The 24,062-nt window shown below is 45.0% G+C and overlaps 1 protein-coding gene across 1 annotated transcript; it reads right to left on the bottom strand.

The window, feature by feature from the left end:
- Positions 1 to 307: 307 nt before the first annotated feature.
- LOC134619316 (atrial natriuretic peptide receptor 1) lies at positions 308 to 22,835 on the bottom strand. The gene is made up of 6 exons (XM_063465077.1): positions 22,293 to 22,835; positions 11,451 to 11,585; positions 3,600 to 3,774; positions 1,120 to 1,218; positions 810 to 901; positions 308 to 457 (listed from the first exon to the last, which is right to left on the bottom strand). Exons 1-6 carry the CDS (start codon positions 22,833 to 22,835, stop codon positions 308 to 310), a joined length of 1,194 nt encoding a protein of 397 aa, XP_063321147.1.
- Between the last annotated feature and the right edge of the window lie 1,227 nt (positions 22,836 to 24,062).

Below are 24,062 nucleotides of genomic sequence, written 5' to 3' on the forward strand. Positions count from 1 at the left end.
CCCACGTGACACAATTGCAGTAAAACATATACATACAGAACACAAACATAAAAATATCAAAACAAAATTGTAATAAATTGATGAAAATGTAAATTTATAGACACCTACAGTTGGTCAGGGAAGATGTAATACAGAAATAATGGGAACAAATTAGTATAAACCTGTTTTTATACAACAAATGAATGACTACAGTGCTATTCACAGCAGAACAAACATTTAAGGCTCAGTGTTAAACTATGCAGGACAAAAGCTGGAGGACATGCACGGATGCTTCTCTAATGGAACATATTCAGAATATTAAAGCACTTTAACTCACATTGCTCACAGATACCTGGCTCCCTGCTAACATCTTCTTCTTTCTGGCCATGTTGGGATTCCAGTGGCAAACCAGACTGTCATTCTGCACGCTGTAGTTCTTGTGGCCAATCAGCCAGTATGTATACATTTTGCCCTTACCCTGGCAGGAGAAGACCGCGTGTGAAAAAGGAGCAATGACAAGGTACTGTTCACCAAAAAAAACAAAATGAAAACTAAGCACTGCATATTGTTTGTGTATATGTGGAAATTTTAAGAAATCTCTGAAAGTAGACTTGTGTTGAACATGAAGTAAGAAAATGTTTTATAAAAACTTGGACTAAAGACTCTTTAACAAACATAAAACTTCCACCAAATTTCACTTTTTTGTCTTTTAATTTAAATTTGGAACGTTCTTAAAATAAATAAAATAATATTAATGATAAGATATCAATCAGACTAACTCACAGTTATACAGGATTTTAATTTTATGGCATGGCTGGAAATTCTTTTACCTTAATCTCAATCTCTCCACGAAGCTGCAGCTCATAAGCATTGTCTTTGATCAGAGCCAGGTATGCTTCTGAACTGATGTGGATTTTCTGAGCTGGCATAAAGAAAAATTAAAATCAACAGAAATTAAAATCATGTAAAGATTTAAGATTTTCCAGATTTGTATTTGTATATTTGTGCAAGAAAGATCCAAGAAAGCTGTTTTTGGTACCAAATTCCAATACAACACATACAGTCTATTTAGTTTCATTTCATGTCCACTATATTGTGCTATATTGTGTGCTAGTGTATACTGGGACTAGCTGCACATACGCAGGCTGGTTGATTCCATTCTAGAGGCTGTGTTGACGGTATCTCCAAATAGACAGTATCTTGGCATCTTGTAGCCCACTATTCCTGCCACACATGGACCTGCATCGCAGGAGAAAAAGAAGCAACACTTTACAATCTTCTAAAAAAAACCTATAGCACTAAACATTCAGAATATTCATCAATGGAAGAAGATTGGGGGAAAAAGCAACGACATATCAACTGTAGTTTTTGTAAAATGTGTGGTGGTGGGGTGTGGTTTGTGGCTAAGCTGGGAGGGGTGGTGCCAGGGTGCCAGCCATCACCTAATTGTGCCTTTCCTATTTTACACAATAGGACACTGGGAGTGAGGGGCGTGTGGAGACAGGAGAAAAGCTGCAAGTAGCAGTCAGAGTGACATTAAAGTGGCTAAAAGAAAGCATGAGAGATATGCCTGAGCGACGGCGCGCACTAACCAACCTATGGCTACGTGCATTGCCCAACTCACGGGAACTCGTGCAAACGCCACGACACTTCTGCCGAGTGGATCTTCTAGGCGGATGGTGTGTGTTCTGTGGATGGGCTAAAATCAGACAATTTACACTGGATGATAAAGTACTTGTATTACTCTCCTTATCCAAATGAAAGTTATTTGCCAAGTGGCAGGGACCTTTTGTGGTCATGCAGTGAGTGAGGGATGTTGACTATAAAGTGGTGCATTCGGACAGGGGTGGAGCAGAACAAATATAGCACCTCCACCCCCTTAAAGCATGGAGAGAGACAGAACCTGTATCTCTGGGGAACCTGGTGAAAGACCGTTGTGATAACCATCTCACGCTGGTTCAGACAACAGCGTTCTCCAGATGTATTCTCTCACTTGCCCATTCACACCACACTCACCACTTTGAAACTCACCCAGGTGTAACACTGTGTTCATGGTCCTACAGATTATCTGCACATAAAAGACAAGTAGTTCAGAAGGAACTGGCTGTAATGCTGGAGATGAGTGTAATAGGAGAGCTGCACAAAGACGGCTCTATATGCTCGTGCGCAGACTAAAACAAAGTGAATGAGGTGTCATCGCTTATCCCATGACGCAGGTTTTTCACCACACTGGCTTCTGGCAGATTCACAATGTGTATATAGGCTAAGTGCATGTTAGGTGCATAGCTGCCAGCCATCACCTAATTGTGCCTTCCCTATTTTACACAGTAGGACGCTGGAACCAAGGGCCATGCACAAGAAGCGGTCAGAGCAACATTCAAGTGGCTGAAAGCAAGCACGAGAGCTGCAGCTCACACAGCTGTGTGTGTGCCAAGCAGTGAAGACTGTCTGAACTGCCATACTCCATGTTAGACTTGGTGTTTTGGGTTTGTCAGTAGCCTCTTGTGTTGCAAAATAAAACTAGAAACTGAAATACAAATTCTAGTCAAAATCATCTGTTGCTTTATCCATAAAAGTTAAAAACAGTACCTTTTTCAAATTTTTACAATCTTCCCTTCATGGTTGTCTCTTTGTGCACATCTGGACTGCCCCCAGCACTCCATATAGACTCCTTATAAGTCCTGTTCAAGAATGTATACATGAACAACAAACTTAAACAGAGCCCAAAGATCAGTTTCTGTGTCAAAACAGAACCAATAGCAAACTGTGTCTTCAACTGAAGAATTGAAACCTTGTTGGTTTACCCTGTGAGTGACTGCCTTGCAAAAATCTTGGCAGCACAGATGCAGCACACTCATCCATTGTCAAAAGTTGCAAGAACATGAGAATCTACTAACATGTCCAAAGGAGAGCATGCAGCTGTGGTGCATAAGGAGTAAGTACGTTTGAGTAAGTACTGCACAAGGAGACAACCTTCAAGAGGAGATTTGGCAAATGTAAATCAGATGTTCCTCAGACTTTTATATACTCACATATGTGGAAAGTACAAGATTGAATTAATGCTGAATAATGCTTAAGGAGCTATAAAGACTGTGTAAAACCACAAACAATGTGGACAACTTGAAATTGTTTGAAAAGTAAGTGTATACTGTATGCAAACTAAAAAGCACTCAAACACCTGGATATAGTTTCTGCATCTAAGAGCTACTAAGTGTTATTGAGTTTACCTGATGTCTATCATCTCCAATAAATTTTGTGGCTTTGTTCTGATGGTACACAGTTAAAGCTCCGTGAGGATGCCGACATTTCTATGTTTAAGATTTTCAACAGAATCCTCCTCTGAGGATTGTGAATTGTTGAGGATTGTTGCTTTTTAATGCCATTTTTATATTGTTAAGCACTTTGTGCAGCATCGGCTGTTTGAAATGTGCTATATAAATAAACTTGGCCTTGAATATCCAGGAATTGTAATCTGATATGGTTCCTTTACTAGATGGTACTTACCACAAAGCACCTGACCAAGGTCGCTGTAGTGATTCACATTTTTATCAATCCCCACGCAGATTATAATTTTCTATAACACATAAAACATCTGCTGTATCTTAATAAATTCCTCTGACCTGTGTGGATGCCAGCTCTGAGCTGAAGCCTCTCATTGGGCATGTGAGGAATGGAGACCTGTCTGACGGCTGCTACCAGATCCAGAGCCATCTTGGCAATTTCATCCACATGTCTGTCTCCGTTCCTTTCAGGTAGGCCGCTCACCACCATGTATGCATCTCCTATAGTCTCCACCTGGATTAACAGATTTTTAGAAATTTGCATAAAATATACAACCTACTCATGTCTAGGAAAATGTCGGGATCGGTGTGGGATCGACTCGTCTGATTTATATATTTTGCAATACCATATTTTCCGCACTATAAGGCGCACTTAAAATCCTTTAATTTTCTCAAAAATCAACAATGCGCCTTATAATGCAGCGCGCCTTATGTATGAATTCTGGTTGTGCTTACTGACCTCGAACCGATTTTATGTAATACACAGCGCTCAAAAATCTGTCAAAAATGTTTTAGTACGATTTTGGTAAGCTATGAAGCCGCACCGCTTGATAGATTGTCGCAGCATTACGGCTGCCGTAGTCAGGAGCCTTGCAGAGTAATCTGGGTCCAAACTCTGCTTCAGGTCAAAAGTCAAAGAAACACTGCAGCATTACTGAGAATTAAAAACTGTCTAAATTCTTTCATCTTTAATAAAATGATCAGCGTTGCTGCTTTACCAGGTGTAACAATTAAGTTTAACATCCAGGCATCCATGAAAACAGAATTTATTATATTTAACGGAGTTAGAAGTTAGCAGGAAGTTAGCTCGCTAGTTTCCACCTAAACATGATATAGCATGTTCTGACTGAGAGATTTGTGAAAATTAAAACGTACAGCTCTGCTATCACTTAAATGAAGGTCCCTCCAGCAGGAACAGAAGATGAAGAAGAAATGAAGACAGAAAACTTCATAAATGAAGACAGAAAACTAAACAGCAGTGACGTTTGTAGGGTTACTGAAGTTGGGCTAGCTGGTATATAATGATGTGCTATGTGATTGCAAGCGACACAGCTATGTTAGCATAACATAAACACAGTGAAGCTGGAGGATGAACGCTAACTTTTTTCCCCTCGATAAAAGTTAACGTGAGGGTTCCTGATGGTTAGAGACAAATGCAATCGCATGGCAGGATGCTGTAAACGGACCAAACTTCAGTCAGGAGAACAACTGAGATAATCCATCCACAATACGAGGTTAGTCATTAATATACTGCAACAACATTATGAATCAATGGTACAGAAGTGGAGGAAGCAAGAAGAATGAGCTGAGTAGAGTTTGACTAATCTGACTGTTTTGTTTCGTTTAATGTGCCTTATAATCCGGTGGAGAGAGAGGTGGTCAGATTGTCCCAGGTGGGGTAGGGGTGTCGCTTTGCAGGTTTGCTTGTTGTTACTGTACACACGGTCCAGTGTCCTGTGCCCCTGGTAGGACGCTTAACATGATGGTGGAATTTCGGGTTTACAGATTTCAAACATGGCTTATTAAAATCCCCAGCAACGATAGGGATGCCCTCAAGCTGGTCTCTCTGCTGTTTACTGATGATAAGTTTTAGGTGATCCCTTACCAGAGTCTTTGTTGCAGTCCTGGCGGTGAAGCATCAGATATTTGTGGATGGAGCCAAGATTCAGTTATAATCAGTAGATAACACGCCCGGACAAAATGGTTGTAGTAAATCTTTGATTGTAGCTCTTCCATTTTGTTTGTGCGGGATCTGTCGTTAGTTAGGAAGATGAATGGAAGCAGGGGTTTGTGTTGCTGCTTTTGCAGTTGGACACGATAGCCAGCTCTGCATCCCAGCTTTTGTTTCCTCTCCTGCCATCTCTTGCTGTTCCTGACAATAACCAATGGAGCTCCTGGTGGTCTTGCAATCCTGATAGATACTGTGGGTCCAATCCAAATAAAGTCTGGCTTCAGGCTGAGTTCCTGACTACTGAAAGTGATCAGTGCATTGCAGGAACTAGCAACGAAAAAGCATAAAAAACACAAAAAGATGCACAGTAGTTGGGAGCGCTGTGCTGCAGCACGCGTCCGTTTGCATTTCAATCTTTGAATTTAGCTTATTTGAAACTTAAGTAGGATATAAACAAGGTACCCTAAAGTCCAAGTTTGTGGTGAGAGTAGACAGCAGTGAAATACTGAAAATATTCTTTGAGACTAGCTTCACACTGGAGTACTGCATTCCAAGTGAAGTATCACAATGACAATTATGTGACAAAGTACCAACATCAGGTCAGAATCAAATCACTGAGCTATGACCCATCCATATTTGCAAACTTAGCAGAGGAACTTTAAAGCATTCTCCTGTTGTATGGCAACACTTTCACATCATCTGATATGTAGCCAGTCTATGATAAGAGCAAGACAATAGCATTTAACACAAATGAAGAACTGATTCTATGTGACAGTCTTGTAACTCTTGGAGAAAAAAAAGTTTAAAAATGTCAGAAGTTTCATGTATCTTGGTGTAGTGCAGCTGCAGGGGAGGGGTAGGGCAGAGGGTTCAGGGGCAGTTCTAGGCGCACAGCCACAGTGTGCCAGCCACTATTTTAACTCAGTAAAATGCTGAGACCGGTGATGTTCAGAGAGTAAGGACAGCAGCAGTGGAAGAACGCAGGAGGAAAAGCTGCAAGTGAAGCACATGTATAAAACAGTAATTGTGAGAATAGACGCAACCTGTTCAGTTGAAACTGAGAGTCTGGAGCTGGATGGTGGGTTTCCCATGACCGTGGTGTTACATTGGCACCCAACTTTGCCCATCACACGAGATGCAAGGGAGCTGGCCAACATGCACCAAGAGCAAGAGACAGCACCACAGCAGTAACTGGAGACGCTGCAGGCCCAAGCCGAGCAGCACACACAGGTAATAGGAGAAGTAAAGTAAAAGTAAAGTTTATTTATTGAGCACTTTTCATAGACAGGCAGTCACAAAGTGCTGTACACAAAGGTTAAAATAAACAGAACGTTTGGTAGCAAAATCAACAATATAGTCAATACAAAAGGTTACATATAAATAAAAATGTAAAATTGAAAAAGGCGTTGATCAACAGAAGTTCTGTTTAAACAAAAAAGTTTTAAACTGCTTTTTAAAGAATCCACAGAGTTAACCAAAAGTAGTTGTGGTGGTCGACTGTTCCACAGCCTTAGTGCCACAGACTGAAAGGCTCTGTCCCCTCTAGTCTTCAGTCGTGATGTTCCGCCCGGACCGCTGGAGGATTTGTGGCTCCGTACCAGTTAATCCTGTCTGTTCCTGCTGAAGGGTCCGAGGAACCTCTTCATCCATCTTCTGTTCCTGCTCGAGGGTCCGAGGAATCGCTCCAGCCATCTGTCTGGAGGGTCAGAGGAACCGTTTCTGTTCCTGCTGAAGGTCCCGAGGGGTCGCTCCAGCCGTCTTCTGTTCCTGCTGGGGCTTCTGGAGAACCACGCCAGCCGTCTGTTCCTGCTGGGGGTCCGAGGAACTGCTTCAGCCATCTGTCTTAGCTGGAGGGTCAGATAAACCGCTTCAGCCGTCTTCTGTTCCTGCTGAAGGTCCAGAAGGGTCGCGTCAGCCATCTTCTGTTCCTGCTGGAGGGTCCGGGGGGGTCGCTCCAGCCGTCTTCTGTTCCTGCTGGAGGGTCCGGGGGGTCGCGCCAGCCGTCTGTTCCTGCTGCAGGGTCCCAGGAACTGCTTCAGCTGTCTGTCTTCGCTGGAGGGTCAGAGGAACCGCTTCAGCCGTTTTCTGTTCCTGCTGAAGGTCCCAAGGGGTCACTTCAGCCATTTTCTGTTCCTGCTGGAGGGTCCAGGGGTCGCTCCAGCTGTCTTCTGTTCCTGCTGGGGGTTCTGGAGAACCGCGCCAGCCGTCTGTTCCTGCGGGGGGTTCCGAGGAACTGCTCCAGCTGTCTGTCTTCGCTGGAGGGTCAGAGGAACCGCTTCAGCAGTCTTCTGTTCCTGCTGAAGGGTCCAGGGTGTCGCTCCAGCCATCTTCTGTTCCTGCTGGAAGGTCCGGGCGGTCGCTCCAGCCGTCTTCTGTTCCTGCTGAAGGGGCCGGGGGGTCGCTCCAGCCGTCTTCTGTTCCTGCTGGGGAGTCCAAGGAACTGCTTCAGCCATCTGTCTTCGCTGGAGGGTCAAAGGAACCGCTAAAGCCATCTTCCGTTCCTGCTGGAGGGTCCGGGGGGTCGCTCCAGCCGTCTTCTGTTCCTGCTGGGGGTTCTGGAGAACCGCGCCAGCCGTCTGTTCCTGCTGGGGGGTCCGAGGTACTGCTTTAGCCATCTGTCTTCGCTGGAGGTTTAGAGGAACCGCTTCAGCCGTCTTCTGTTCCTGCTGAAGGTCCCGAGGGGTCGCTTCAGCCGTTTTCTCATCCTGCTGGAGGGTCCGGGGTGTCGCACCAGCCATCTTCTGTTCCTGCTGGAGGGTCCGGGGGTTGCTCCAGCCGTCTTCTGTTCCTGCTGGGGGTTCTGGAGAACCGCGCCAGCCGTCTGTTCCTGCAGGGGGGTCCGAGGAACTGCTTCAGTTGTCTGTCTGTCTTCACTGGAGGGTCAGATGAACCGCTTCAGCCGCCTTCTGTTCCTGCTGAGGTCGCAAGGGGTCACTTCAGCCGTTTTCTTTTCCTGCTGGAGGGTCCGGGGGGGTCGCTCCAGCCGTCTTCTGTTCCTGCTGGAGGGTCCGGGGGGGGTTGCTCCAGCCGTCTTCTGTTCCTGCTGCAGGGTCTGGGGGGGTCGCTCCAGCCATCTTCTGTTCCTGCTGGAGGGTCCGGGGGATCGCTCCAGCCGTCTTCTGTTCGTGCTGGAGGGTCCGGGGGGGTTGCTCCAGCCGTCTTCTGTTCCTGCTGCCGGACCGGTTCAGTCGCCTGTGCCGTTGCCACTTTCCTTGTGGTTGGGCCCTGAACTGTTTAGCAATGGACTGTTGTGCTGTCGCCTTCCAAGTTGGCCACCTGAACTCTATGTGAACGGTGTCCGTGAGCTCCAGTATTTTCTGTGGAATCTGTTTCCTGTTCCTGTTCCTGCTCATCATGTCCTGTGTTTCTCTGGTTATCATCTCATGTTTCTCTCCGCATGTTATAATTTCAGGTTTGTTTACTGGGTTTCCCAGTTCAGAGTATTTCTTAGTTCTGTCCCTGCCACCCTTGCTTTTGTTTGTTTCCACCTATTGTAAATAAAGCTCACTAGCATCACTGCCTATGCCTGCATTCTGGGTCCTTCTCTCATAAACTTCACACGTCTGCCGTAGCAGCCGTAACATGTTTTATTGTGAAGGTCTCGTGCTTCCATGTTCAGTGTGTCTACCTGTGGCGTCACGTTAATTTGTGTCAGCTGTGTTCCCCATGTGTTCTCACTACCCAGACATTATCCTTCTGTGTATTTATGTCAGCGTCTCCCTCAGTCCTGTGTTGTGATCGCCCTCATACCTCACTGTGTGTTCTGTCTGCCAGCCTGCCTGCCTGTCTAGTTTATTTTGTATTCTCCGTTTAGTTAATGTTGGTTTTCCTAGTGTTCTCCTCTGTTCATTCTCCCAGGGTGGAATGCTTAGGCAATTTAACTTAAACACCTTGACAACATAAGACTACCTCACTGATATGTGAGTTCGGCGCTGGATCATGACACCAACCAAAGAGAGTTGCATGTCTTCTCTTACACATCCCAGCATGCATATAGTAGTGTGGGATATCTGCGCGCAGGACTAGAATTACATGTTTAGGTGGTGTTTCTTACAGCTTGCTCCTGAGCGGCTCCAAACTGCCAGCTTTCTATGAGTTTAATAGACTGTGGCCAGTCTATTCCATTGCCAGAGTGAGGATTTCACAGAGGAGCAAAGACAGTCAACATTCTGCCGAGTTACAGCAGTAACTACTGCTGCAAACACACTACCGGATGCTCAGCAGTTTAGCAGCTTTAGTGAACTAGTGAAGGCAACTGTGAGGTACCTTCATGGGCTGTCTGCCACCCCTGGACAGACCCCTATAGCAGTGGAATTCCAGAAAGCAGAACTCGGCATATTGTGTTCTGCTCAAAGTGACAGTTTTCCTGAAGAAATCCAGTGCTTAACAATGGGAAAACCAGTCCCTTCATCTAGCTGCTTAATGACCTTGGTCCCAAATATGATGAATCTCTTAATGTTGGGTGGTCACCTATGGCACTGTCAAAGTCGGAATGACGTTATTCACCCTATAGTGCTTGACCCTGAACATGTTGTGACTATGTTGCTAATCTAACAAGTAGACTGTGACTTAAAACACCCAAGTGCAGAGCGACTCTTTGCTGAACTGAGAAAAAGTTCTTCGTGGTCGTGAGGCTATTAGAAGAGAACCGCGCTCTTGTCCTGAATGTCAAAGAAGTACAGCCCAACCAGTCAACCATAAAATGGCTGATTCCACTTCAACCTACCTAGCACCTCTCATTCTGGAGGCTCCTGGGAGCATGAACAGGTCTGTCAAGGCTGTCCTGACTGCAGCCCTGGGTTCGCAAGTTGTCAGCAAAGAAGTGCGGACAACTCGCAAACCCAGGGCTGTTGCTGATGATTTGGCCAGACCATTTGTTTCGACAGGCAGTATATCGCTGCTTGGACGTCAGCACTGGAGGGCCTGCCAAGTACTATCAGGCCACTTCTCGACATGGTTCCTGCACCACTACCTGCCCGCCCTGCATACTCCCTCTTAGTGGCAGTCAGATACAGCCCTGCTTCAACTGGGAAGTGTTTTGATAATCGCTGATCCCAAACTTCCCAGAGCTTCATGGCCTGTAGGGAACATTAGCAAGGTGATCCCTGGCAGCCTTATTTGCACTGCAGAGGTTAAAGTGATGGACCATACCTATGGATGACCTGTGAGGTAACCTCATTCGGCTGACTGCTGTTCCGAATGAAGATTTATACAATGGATTTAGTATTGCAAACTTGCTGGAGCAAGTCTGGGGGTGGCTGTTCTGAAGATGTCATTTACCAGCCTGTCCACAAGGGCCAGGTGTGTACTGTATTTAGTGCAGATGGACCAGTGATAACCGGTTCAGCCATGCAGTCTCTTGGTTGGGGGCTTCATCAGATCCACAGTTGATTGCTGTTTGTGTTCCTGTGTGTGCATTCGGAGAAATGTAAGTTGTAACGTCGCAACTGTTCAGTAAGGCATGCAGGCTGTGAACAACTTTTCAGTTTCTGATAAACTTTAATGTGCCTTATATTATTGTGTGTATGCATGTGAACCACATGCATACACATATTCTCTGTGCTGCCTTACAGAGCAGTAAACCCATCAACTGTGTCATGATTCTTTGTCTGCATTGAGCCTGGGGGAAACATAGGGAGTGCAGTTGAACCGATGCGCACTCTGTGATTATCACCAAGTGTAGCTGGATGGTAGTTTAGAGCCTTCACCACAATAGCAACATAGCATAATGAACAGGATCCATACTGTCTTAATATCATTCTTTGCAGCAGAGACTTCAGGCTTCAATGATGGCTGCAGATAGAGAACCAGGGAAACTCAGCTGCAGCTTTTCAGACTGATTAGTAGTCTGAGGAGCAGCCCAGAACCCTGCTCTGTCTCTTCTGCAAGTACTGCAAAGGTTCTGTTGAGGTTTCCTTGTGTGTAACGGCACACACAAAATACCTAAAACAGGGAGGACTAGAATGCATGCTAGGGTGTTACTGATTGACAGTGCATATTGTTACTGAAATCTGTTGAAGCCTAAGCTACAACCAAAATTAGGCTTTACAGCGGTATACTGAAAGGCTACAACTACTAACTAGCAGATTTAATAAATCTGCATAAGTGCAGACACCCCAGATTTCAACAACGTATAACCTTAAAGCCCAGAGACATGCCCACAGAACAAGTAACTAAATAAAGAATTATTTCAATTGAAGTCAAAAAAGTGATGAAAGTGGAAGTAAAACTTGGGTTACCTTGTAGACATCATAGGAGTCAATGCGCGTATCAAAACACATGTAGAGGTTGTTGAGCATCTCCACTACTTGCAATGGAGTACAGGACGCAGAGATAGAGGTGAAGCCCACAATGTCTGAGAAAAAAATGGTCACCTGGAACCAAAGGTAGAAAAGTAGTTCCATTACTATATAGAATTACTGTTTGTAGTGGAAATATAGTAGAAAACATCTAAAAGAGAAATAAAATCTTCAGACGGAGAAAATGAAGTTGAACTTGTACCTGAATTATGGGAAGATAAAACTACAGAGAAAAAAAGGAACATCTTGTGATCCAGAGCGTATGGCGTTATGTGTCAGACATGGTGACCGCAGTGTTGTGCCATGGGGATGTATGGCTGCTAAAGGAATGTGCCACTACAGTTTACTGTTGATGCGACTGCTGCCATAGTAGTCCATGGTCACATTGAAGGATCCCTGAAACTGCTGGCTAAGAAAAAATGGCGGGCGGACACACACAGCGGCTTCTCTCTGTCCCGACAAAACGGTTTTCCTGTCTTTGGGAATGCACAGCAGTGGCAGACATGGGCTGAGGCTCACCTGTGGCTTGGCAGCGTGCATTGGGGTCCTGCACGCTGCCCTCCAGTGGACGCAAGGCAGGTCCCGCGGGTGCGCAGAACCCAAACTCTACTACAGCGGGTCCCTCCTGCGCTCTGGCCACCGCCGACCTCTGACTCCGGCTGCAAGGGACTCTCCCACATGCTGTCCGCCGGCTTAGGTCAAGCACCACAGTCCAGCACCTTGACCCCCGGGTCTGGCAGAGCAGGTCCCTCTGGTGCTCTGTCCAATGGGTTGGGCTGAGCAGGTGGTGGAAACTGAGGTTGCTCGACTGCCCTCCTCTGTGGAACAGGAACAGGTGAAGGCACCTGCCGGTCACCAACCTCCTCCCATCCGTGGATGGGGGTGAGGTCAGCAGTCCGGAGCAGTCCGGACATCAGCCACTCCACTGCAGTCGAGGGACACCGGTGGTGTCGGCCAGGAGCCGACCTTAGCAGCCAGACTCTATATCACGTGTATCTGGCGCTCAGTCCGGTTCTGCAGTTCCTCCACCTCTCGGGGCGACACCGCTGCCTTCTCCCTCTGCGTGGCCACCAGCTCAGCCACCATTTCAGCATCCAGTTCAGTCCTTTTATATGCAGGAGAGAAAGATGCAGCTCAGGTGTGTCCGCCTCCCCCGCAGCCTCACCACCGACCACACACCTCACCTGAAAAGCCCTTTGCATTACAGGTGACTCCACTCATCTGTCCAACAGCTTCTTCAGTTTGCTGCCATAAGCAATGCACTTGATTTCTTCTTATGGTTGCCTTTGTCTTCACAGTTACCTTCATTTCCCACTTACTAACCTTCAGCACTTCCCGATTCACTAAATTACCTTCATCTGTGCTCTTCTCTCGCTCATTTTCTTCATCAGCTGATAAAAGTACCCCTTACATCTTATCAATACACTCAGCTGAGCTGTGTGCTCAGCCACACAGTTAAGTAGGGAGGCTGCTGACGATGACAATCAGCTGCAGCTGGCAAGGGCTGATGAGCAGCAGGTGTGGCCGACTTCAGCGCGCCAATACTTCTCGGTCAGATGACGCTTGAAACCAGACTTCCGGAAACACACACATCAAAACACAGAAACACACAAACAGGGTAGGGAACTGGGAAGTGAGCCGAGACAAAACAAATCATACGGACACAACAGGTCGACCGGCGAGGACATTTTAATTCACTTCCATGCCTTTACATTCTCTCTCACCGGTTCTGAACATGCATTCACCCGCTCCTCTAGTTCTGCCTTTAACCAACAATATCACAACCCAGGCCCTGACCGGTCGGGTATGGAAATGTTGATGATGTGCATGTTTGATTTGGCAAAAACTCAAACAGGGGCATCTGGGCTTGTGGCTGGCATTAGGACTACACTGGCTTGTGGCCGTCCCCCTACCTGGGTTCAGTTACATCACATCTAGACTTTTTGATTTAAAATCCACTGTGGGGTTGTGTGGAGGCAAAATTACAGTGTTTGTCCAGCAAATTTTGGACCTGACTCTATAGGCTCATCCGTACTGGCTTCACCTGGGATACATGAAAAACATTATGGATCTTGATGTTGCGAGAAGATTCAAATGAACAGTTACAGGGTTGATGATAGACTGCATTTCAAAAGGACCAATGAACTGTTCTCAGGGGTACACACTTGTAAAAGAGCCAAACCTTCTGGCCAGCTTGGTAGGAGGGAGCTGGAACACAACGTTGATCAGCCAGATGCTTGTTCTGTTCCACTGACCTGAGGAAAGCTGCCTGTGTGGTCCTCCATAAACGGTGGCAGCGGTGCGTGTGATGCTGCACGGAGGGTACAGCCAGTTCTCCCTCTGTGATGGTCAGAAGAGGAGGTTGGTATCCCAGGGACGCCTCAAAAGGAAAAACTCCAGTGGCAGCTGACATCATGGAGTTGTGAGCATACTCCACCCACGTCATCTGGCTTGATTCGATGAGGCCACACAACGGAGAACGATTTCCAGCTCCTGATTGGCCCTCTCCACTTAGCTGTTGGTCTGAGGATGAAAACCAGAAGATTAACTGACTTGGGGCTCCAGTTCCGTGCAGAACTCCTTCCACATCCGGGAAGCGAACTGGGACCCCGATATGGCACAATATCCTGAGGAATGCAACGAAGTTGGGACACATGATCGGTAAGAAGTTTAGCAGTTTTAAGGGCTGTGGGTAACTTTGGTAGAGCAATAAAGTGGACCGCCTTGGAAAAATATTCGATTATGGTGAGGATGGTTGTGTTACCTGATGAAGGTGGCAGGCTGGTGAGAAAGTCTAGAGCAATGTCAGACAACAGCCTCTTGGGTGCAGGCAGTGGTCGAAGCAGGCCAGCGGGAAGAGTGTTTGGCACCTTATTTTGTGCACAAACGGAACAGGCCGTTTGTGCACAATTATTCTTGTGCATCTTTCCAACGACGGCCACCAAAACAGATGATGGGGAAACTGAATCATGCGATTCTTACCCGGCTGGCAGGCGACTCTGGCCACGTGTTCCCAGTGGATGACCTTGCCTTGGACCGCAGTGGGGATGTACAACTGGCCCGTGAGTCCAGACCCCAGGTCAGGTTCATTCTGTTGAGCCTCCCGCATCAGCTTCTCAATCTCCCAAGTGAGGGAGCACACTATGCATACGGAGAGTAGGATGGGCTTCTCCTTTTCCAAGGCTTCCTGGTGCAGCGGAAACTGACACAACTTCTGGCTTTGTATTTCAAGATCTGGGCCTGTAGGTAATAGTGAGGTTAAATCTGGCAAAAAACAATGCCCACCTGGCTTGAAGGGTGTTCAGGTGCCTGGCCGCCTGCAGGTACACCAGATTCTTGTGGTTCATCCAGATCAGTTTGTTGAGGTCCGCTTGAATCAAGATGGGAGCGGAGGAGAACAGCTGCTTGAGCTGCTTGAGCTGCTTGAACTGCATTGGCTGTTCCTCCCCGTCCACCTGCTCGTGTTCCACCTAGCGCCGGTCTGCAGACAGAGACCCTTGCCTGCTAAGCAGAGGGAGACCACTGAAACAAGACTCTTGATGAGGTGAGTTGGGTGAGGGTTTGTTACCACTTTGCTGAACTCTCTGATAAACAGTCTTTAGAAGTTTGCAAATCCCAGGAATGTCTGTAGCTCCTTCTGATTCTTTGGCTTGGGCCATTCCACCACGAACCTGATCTTGGCTGGATCTGCCTGCAGCTGCCCCTGCTCCACAAAGAAACCCAGGAAGGAAAGACAAAATGGTTCATGGAGTCCTTCATCACATCATTCACCATAACCTAAAAAACACAGAAGGTGCATTGGTTAGTCCAAAGAGTATGGCTAAATACTCAAAGTTGCCCAGGTGAGTGTTAAGCATGGTCATCACACTTTTGGATTTGAACCAAGTGGTAGGCGGTTGAGTTTAGAAAAGATGGTGGCCTCCTTCAGTAACTCGAGAGCTGACGAAAGCAGAGGTAAGTGATATTTATTTTTAACAGTGATCTTCTTTAAGCCATGGAAGAAGTGCAGGAACAGAGAGTCTTGTCTTTCTTTTTGACGAAGAAAAACCCTGCCCTAGGATTGGACAGGCTGTATAGCCGGCTAGTTGGCATATGGTTCGTGTATCAGGAGTGAAAGAGCCAGATCTTTAATAAGAACTTTAGCCAGATCATGAGACACATCAAGAATGGTAGAGAGGTCCGGTTTAGTTAACTGCTCGGGCAGTTCAGATACTGCGATGCAAGGAATAGCTGATCACAAACAGTTTTTGTGGCACCAAGTGCTCCACCCAGACACGCATCCTTGGCCCAGTCAATCTGTGGATTATGCTGGTTGAGCCAAGGATAACCTAACACCAAAGAGGCACTTGGTGCTTGGAACAGAAACAGGCTGACCTCCTCCACATGGTTGCCTGACTATGAGTTATGTCAGCTAATTGAGACCCAGTAAGGGCAGACACCTTTTTCAGGCCCCTCTTCTGTGGAACCAGCTTCCAGTTTGGATTCAGGAGACAGACACTATCTCTACTTTTAAGATTAGGCTTCAAACTTTCCTTTTTGCTAAAGCATATAGTTAGGGCTGGACCAGGTGACCCTGAATCCTCCCTTAGTTATGCTGCAATAGACGTAGGCGGCCAGGGGATTCCCATGATGCACTGAGTTTTTCCTTTCCAGTCACCTTTCTCACTCACTATGTGTTAACCCTTTAAAACAGGTCAGAGCGGGCACGCTCCGTTTTGCATAACTATTTTTAAATCCCTGTAGAACTGCAACCATATAAGCTAGCTCAATAATTTTTTTTGCATAAGAAACCGGAGGAGTTGTATTTACATCTTATGCCATCAGCTTGTGCTAGGTCACGGTTTCCTTCCACATACAGCTTTGCAAAAATTGCATAAAAAGCACTTGCAGCAACAAAAACATAATATTCCAGAAACACGCTTCGCCGATCCGATCAGCTGTTCATAACACTTCCTACGTTGGAATAGAGGTCAGCGCGAGCTATCGCATGTCCCATTACCTGCCCGAAACTGGAAGTGACGTCATGTTCACGGAAAATGTAGTTTTTTACCTTTGGGGCCTTATAAGCCTACACTGGTGTTTTTAAAAGTCATGTTTGACTTTATGCTTTTCTGTATAGTTTCTGGGATGCTTAGAAGTCAATTTGCACTGCTGGAAATAGTTTAATTTGATGCACATGCAGTTTTTTTGCAAATTTGCATTATAATATTTTTTCTTCATTTTTCCTGTAGTATATAAAAATTAGTGTATCTCAAAAATAAAACTATGAAGACTCTCAAAATAAATTTCCTGTTGTTGGAAACTATTTTGTGCAACTTTCTTTTCCAGTTTTGAGGGATAAACCTCTTAAATTTCTCTAACTAGAAATATATGTAAATAAACAAAAACAATTTTCAATTTTTTTGTAGGTTATTGCACTTTTTTGCAATTTGTTTAACTATTATGCACTAAATGCATACATATTATTAAAGTTTGGGCTATAATGGTTGTATTGATGTATAGCAACTTGAAATGCTCCCAAAAATGGCACTACAGCATGTAAAAATATAAAGATAAGCTCTGGCGGACTTGGTTCTATGGTAGGTCTTAAAGGGTTAATAGACCTCTCTGCATTGAATCATACTTGTTATTAATCTCTGTCTCTCTTCCTTTATCCTGTCTTCCTTCTCTCACCCCAACCGGTTGCAGCAGATGGCCCCGCCCCTCCCTGAGCCTGGTTCTGCTGGAGGTTTCTTCCTGTTAAAACTGAGTTTTTCCTTCCCACTGTCGCCAAAGTGCTTGGTCATAGGGGGTCATATGATTGTGGGGTTTTTTCTTTTGTATAATTGTACAATCTACAATTGAATTGAATTGAATTGAATAGAACCTGCAAGGGTTCAGAGAGGGGGATTAATGGAAGCTCGAACCTCTTGGCGAGGGTCTCATTGATAAAATGTTGTTCTGCCCTAGAGTCAACACATTTTCAGTCAGGCCTGTCAGTATCCCCACAGCTACTGATGGGCAGCATCTTTTAGCTGCGAGGGGCAGGAATCTGCAAAATGCCCCTTCTTCCCACAGCTAAAGCTGTGGGAATTTTCACCTACAATCTATCTTATTCTTCAATCAGGGAAGGACAGCTTGGCCAAAGAGCCAGCACGGCCCAACTGCATTGGCTGTTCCTCCCCGTCCACCTGCTCGTGTTCCACCTAGCGCCGCTCTGCAGACAGAGACCCTTTCCAGGGGCTCGAGCTTCTACCAGCCTGCTGAGGTCCACCAGTCCATTTTCCATACTCATGCATATGATCATCCGCCCTGACACACATAGCAATGAAAGCATCCAAAGATTTGGGCATTTCTTTTGTAGCCAACTCACATTTAAACTCCTCATTTAGGCTGTTCAGGAATGCTCCAGGGAGCTTTCTCCTCCCAACCCGTCTCCTCAGCCAAAACCCAGAAGTCCACTGAGAAATCTGCCATGCTTTTCCTGCCCTGTTTGAGGGTGAATATTCAGTCTGCGGCCGTGTCTGGGCTGCAACCTTTATCAAAAACCTTTATCAGAATTTAGCCAAAAGGTCATTATATGAGATCTCTGGGTGAGTCCTTGGTACTGTTTGTGCTCGCCCCGTCAGCAGTTCCACCACAAATGAAACCTTGGCACAGTCCGAAGCATAGGCTCAACTCTGCTGTCTGAAAAGCACATTGCATGAGAAAACCTGCACTTTTATCCAACTCTCTCAATAGTTTTTCCGGCACCAGTAGCGGATGCTCCCAAGGAAAGGGTGGAGGGGAGGTAGAGGACAGGCAGCAGGAATGTTAAGTGAAGGCAGAGAGGGTGGAACATTTTCTGCCATGGTGAGGTTGAAACATACATTTCAGTTCGGTAACAACCTGGAGGAGCACATTCTGTTCCTTTGAGATATGCTGCAGCATTTTCTTATGGCGATCCAAAAAATCTGAAGTGACAGCTCTCGCTGAACAGGGCTCGAGTCCGCTGGGTCCTTTGCTGGCTGGATCGTTCTGTCAGGTCTGTGGTAAGAAGCGAACCCAAACGTAGCACTCTTCCAACACAAAGTTTTCACTAGAGAACAGGGGATGTACTGACAAGTAAACTCAACGATCCAGCGTCGAATGAAGCTCTGTCACACAGTTAAGTAGGGAGGCTGCTGACGATGACAATCAGCTGCAACTGGCGAGGGCTGATGAGCAGCAAGTGTGGCCGACTTCAGCCTGGAAATACTTCCCGGTCAAATGACGCTTGAAACTGGACTTCCGGAAACACACACATCAAAACACAGAAACACACAAACAGGGAAATAGGGAACCGGGAAGGGAACCGAGACAAAACAAAACACATGGACACAACGGGCAGGTCGACCGGCGAGGACATTTTAATTCACTTCCATGCCTTTCATTCTCTCTCACCGGTTCTGAACATGCATTCACCCGCTCCTCTAGTTTTGTCTAGCTTACAATATCACAACCCAGGCTCTGACCGGTCGGGTATGGAAATGTTGATGATGTGCATGTTTGATGTGGCAAAAACTCAAACAGGGGCATCTGGGCTTGTGGCTGGCATTAGGACTACACTGGCTTGTGGCCGTCCCCCTACCTGGGTTCAATTACATCACATCTAGACTTTTTGATTTAAAATCCACTGTGAGGTTGTGTGGAGGCAAAATTACAGTCTTTTGAATTCTGGATATGACTCTAAGACATTGATTTTGAAAATAAAGGTACTGTTATGGCAATAGCTCAAGAAAATGCACTTGAAGACATTAAAAATCCTCTTTTTTAACATTATATAGAGGACATGGCAGTATAAAATATATACAAAAACCCACACACCTACAGTCGGTTTAGAATCACCAATTAACATAACGACATAAATGTCTTTTATAAAAGACAGATAAGAGGAAGCTGGAGTACCCAGAGAGAACCGCCAATCCCCACACAGAAAGGCCCAGGCTGCATTCAAACCCTGGAGCTTATAGTATGAGGCACCAGTGCCACCACACCACCATGCTACCTGAAAGCAAATGCCAAATGTCTAGCAAGTGATAGTTTAATCTTTGATGTTTGTTTTTTAAAGGATCAGTGCATATCATTTATAGGCATTTAGCCATAAGTTTACAAATTCAAACTCACTAAATATACCTTTCACTTTCCAAAATGCAAATGCCTAGGGGAGCCAGGTTGACAGCATAACAGAAGAAGACCCATCCAGGTCATCGTACTCTAAGGAGCTTGGAAAGAAAAGCGTCCGGACTTCTTTAGGTTGCTTGAAGACCTTTCACCTCTCATCCGAGAAGCTTCTTCAGTTCTAGGGTCAAATGGTGGGGAGTCCCAGATTTAAGCTCTGTGGGAGTGTCTCCTCAAGAGGGACAAAGGACCCCCTGATGATCCTCTACCTAATCACACGAGCCGAGGTGTGAAAACAGGTGTGGGTCACAATCAGCCAGGGTTTCGGGTGAGCTCATTGTGAAACCTGGCCCCACCTTATCATGTGAATTCCTGAGGTCAGATGGCCCAGGATGTGAGTGGGCGTTAAGGTGTCTGGGGAGGGAACTCAAAACTGGATTATAGATGGCAGACAATTGGTGTCGTAAACCACCGCCTCTGTTCAAAGATGGTCGCTCACAGTGGACATAGATGGCTTCTTTCACTCCTCTTTCAAACCATCTGTCCTCTCTGTCCAAAATGTGAACATTGGCATCCTCGAAAGAGTGACCTTTGACCTTTAGATGCAGATGGACTGCTGAGTCTTGTCCTGTGGAGGTGGCTCTTCTATGTTGTGCCATGCGCTTGTGAAGTGGCTGTTTGGTCTCTCCAATGTAGAGGTCTGGGCATTCCTCACTGCACTGTACAGCATACACCACGTTGTTAAGTCTGTGTTTTGGAGTTTTGTCTTTCGGGTGAACCAGTTTCTGTCTGAGTGTGTTGCTGGGTCTGAAGTACACTGGGATGTTGTACTTGGAGAAGACTCTCCTGAGTTTCTCTGATACACCGGCTACATAGAGGATGTCACTAAGGAAGGAGGCATGTTGTACAAAGTGCTCAGAGTAGAAATGCAACATATAAGACCCAGTCCATTCTTAGCTAACAAAAACAAGGCAGTTTGTAGGTGATTGTAAAGAAAAGATGAGATAATTATTTATACTACCCTTCAATTTTGGAACTGGACCCCCCCTGTAGCCTGAACAATGGTCCTTTACATAGAAAGTCAGTAATAATATCTTGAAATATCAGAGTTACATTTTCAAGTACCTCTCACTTTGTCTTTTTCATATCTGACTTTTTGTGATCTGAGTACAATGTGTCAGCTTGCAGCGCAAAGTCTAGGATTTTTCCCATGGTTAGCCCACAAGAGGTATTACAGCTTATGTCCTATATCATAGAGGGCTTTATATTTTATATTGGTATTTCTATCCTGTTCTCAGTTGGTAGTGTTCTCTGTTTTCATTTAGTTTGAAACAAATTAATAAGGGGTATAACATTTTCCTCCCAGAATACTCTAGAACTTGAAATTTGTTTAAAATTTACCCTATCAAGCCGTATTCTGTAATCGCCCCACAGCCTTGTTCAGAGGGCTTTTTTGCTACAGCTGCTTCAAATCTCTTCAAAAAGCCAGATGCAATTTTCACTCATACGATATGTTTTATCTTCCAATGAATATGCAACAGGGCAATTATAGACAATTATGCTAACAATAGCAACAAAGGCAGCAAACACACACACATTCATTGTGTGTGTGTTTGCAGATCTTCCAGAAGTAACCCCCTCGCAGCAACATCCCACAGCTCTCACAGCCGCACATGCTCTGGATTTGTTTGGTTAAATGATCAAAGCAAATGGCAATTGTATAAGGTAAAGGTTGTTGTCTTCCCTTTCTTTGCCAAAGTTGCAACTTGCATTTAAGGCTTTAGGTTTTTGCATCATCAGAGGAATAAAGGTTGAAATGAGCCCATACTGAAGGCTTTTTTCATCAATCTTTGTAAACTAGTAAAAGATTACTCTTAGAGATATAAAATCTCTTTCCTCTCAAGAGGACTCTCCATTTACATGAACAAACTGGAGTCTATTAGATAGATATGATGCAAACCACTGCAGTGCAGTACCTGTAATACCTACAGCGTGCTCTAATCGCTCTAATAGGATATTATGGTCAACAGTATCAAACGCTGCACTAAAGTCTAGCAGGACAAGCACAGAGATGAGTCCACTGTCAGAGGCCATAAGAAGATCATTTGTAACCTTCACTAAAGCTGTTTCTGTGCTGTGATGAGCTCTTAAACTCTTTAAGTAAACTATTTCTCTCCAGATGATCAGTCAGCTGTTTTAAAACCACGCTTTCAAGAATTTTATAGAGAAAAATAAAGTTTTTCTCTTTATCCCTGTATATTAATGTAGTTCAAATTTTAACATTTCTCTTCTAGTTTAGATTTAGGGGTTTTCAGAATCAGATTCTTCTAATTATAAAGCTACTAAAGATTCAGACACAAAGCCTACCTCATTTCTGCAGATTAATTTTCTTATTTTGTGTTTTTCCTGTTGCACATTTCTAACTTTTCTTTTCTTTTATTAGAAAATGTACAAATTAAAATGACACAAGATACAATGAAACCTGACTGCATAAACAGTTTCTAATGGAGAATTTATTTTGAAACTGTTCTGGTGTATAATTTGTTTCCAATGACAGGCAAGGAAGGTTGGTCCATTGGTCCAATCAGGTTTGAAGGGGGATTTAGACACCAGCAATCCTTCACTGTATAACCTGGTATAGTCATAGCTACCTCTTGCACCAACCTTTTCGTAGCTCTCAGCTTCAACATGTTTATGCTGGCGGAGCTGTTTGGCCACTGACTTTGGCAGCATTTGGTGAAGCAGATCTTCAGCCAGCTGCCTCTGGTGCTTAAGATCTTGTGTTTTCTCCTTCAGACTGTGGGCATAGTTCTGTATCCACTCTGTCATCTGTTTGAAAGAGAACATCACCACAGGGTAGATAAGGCACGCCATGGCCAGCAGGCATATCCTCATACTGAGGCCTGAAGAGATGGATCGAGAGCCCGCCCTGAGAGCCAACACTGCACGATCAAATAAACACTGCTGAGTGTTTGTCAGAGCTTGAATTCCAGTGTGAGACCCAGACAGACGTTCCGTACTTGTGCCAGAGATCTGCCATTGACTTGTGTCAAAAATATAGGAACGCTGAACATCCAGCGTAGTGTTTATCTCGTGGTCTATGTTTTCTAGCCAACAGTCATTCAGTTTCTCTGTCAAAACCCTGGCAAAGCTGAGGTAGCTCAGAATGTATGACCATCTAAACTGGAAGCCAGTAGGAGTTTGCATGTGGCCAAAGTCTCTCAACTGGTGGTTGAGCTCAATAAATGTGACCAACAGTCTTGCAGACAGTACATCTCTCCAATTAGAATTCTGTTTGGCCTTTACCAAAGTATCTTCTACTGTACACCAGACGTCAAGAAGTCTTTCAATAGCCAGTGAGAAAGCACGAATTCCACTTTCATTGGTAATGTTTGTATCCTGTGAAGTATTTAAAAATCCTTGAATGCTCCTCACTAGCTCTTTGCAAAAGCTAGGAAACTCAGTACTGCAAGGAATCCCAATGTCATTACTTCGACCCACCAGTTCGTCACAGTGATTATCAAAGATGAGAAAAAGCATCTTAGGAAAACTTGCCTCAGCTGTCTCATTCCCTACTTTTTTGGAAAATAAATGTCTCGTCTTTTGAAGTTTACTGACAAGTTGCAGGAGAGTTAGAGTCTTGCATGAAGTCAGCTCGCTGTAAGCTGCTTCTGTATTGTACAGCAAGTCAAAGTTGGAGTTGACGTCGATGAATACAGAGCCGAGCAGGGCCATGAAAGAGAGGAGGCAGGCTGTCAGAATCCGACGAACAGTCTGGTTGCTGCCTGAATGGGAAAATATGGAACATCTGCAAAAGAAGAATACAGTTTGTTTAGTGTGCTTCAGACTAACTACCCAATGCTAAGCAGTGTCTAAATGCTAATTACAGGCACTGTTTTTGTTCCTTTTAGACAAAGATTGAAAATACCGGTTTCTAGACTCTGTATTTTTAAGCTTTAATGTTATTGCGCCCACTGTGCTGGCACACATGCGAATTAGTGCTAAGTGACACATTAAAAAAAACGAGAATTGAACCACACAGCTCATAGCAGGCCATGTTATTTGGCAGGTGAATATGCAAATGCATATTATTTGCATTACAAATATTCCAAAAGACATCACTACCAGACGTTTAACTGGGTTTTAGTCCTTTTTAAAAAAAAAAAGTATTTTGCTGGGACTGTTGCAACACATCATACAACATGTTGTTGTTGGATTATTTTTAATATTAGTGGGAATAATCTCACTATATGTTATTGTACAGATACATTCTTTATTACTGTTATATTTAGTGGTAGAATTGTTACAAAACAATAGATCCTACTATGTGCTATTGTCAAATATTATTATTATTATTATTTCTCAAGGACTGATATAGGGACACAATTCTTGCCCCAAACCATTTGACTCTGTGGTGAGATGGCTGCTTTTACT

This window comes from Pelmatolapia mariae, linkage group LG20 (genome assembly GCF_036321145.2).
Source record: "Pelmatolapia mariae isolate MD_Pm_ZW linkage group LG20, Pm_UMD_F_2, whole genome shotgun sequence".
Classification (NCBI taxonomy): domain Eukaryota; kingdom Metazoa; phylum Chordata; class Actinopteri; order Cichliformes; family Cichlidae; genus Pelmatolapia; species Pelmatolapia mariae.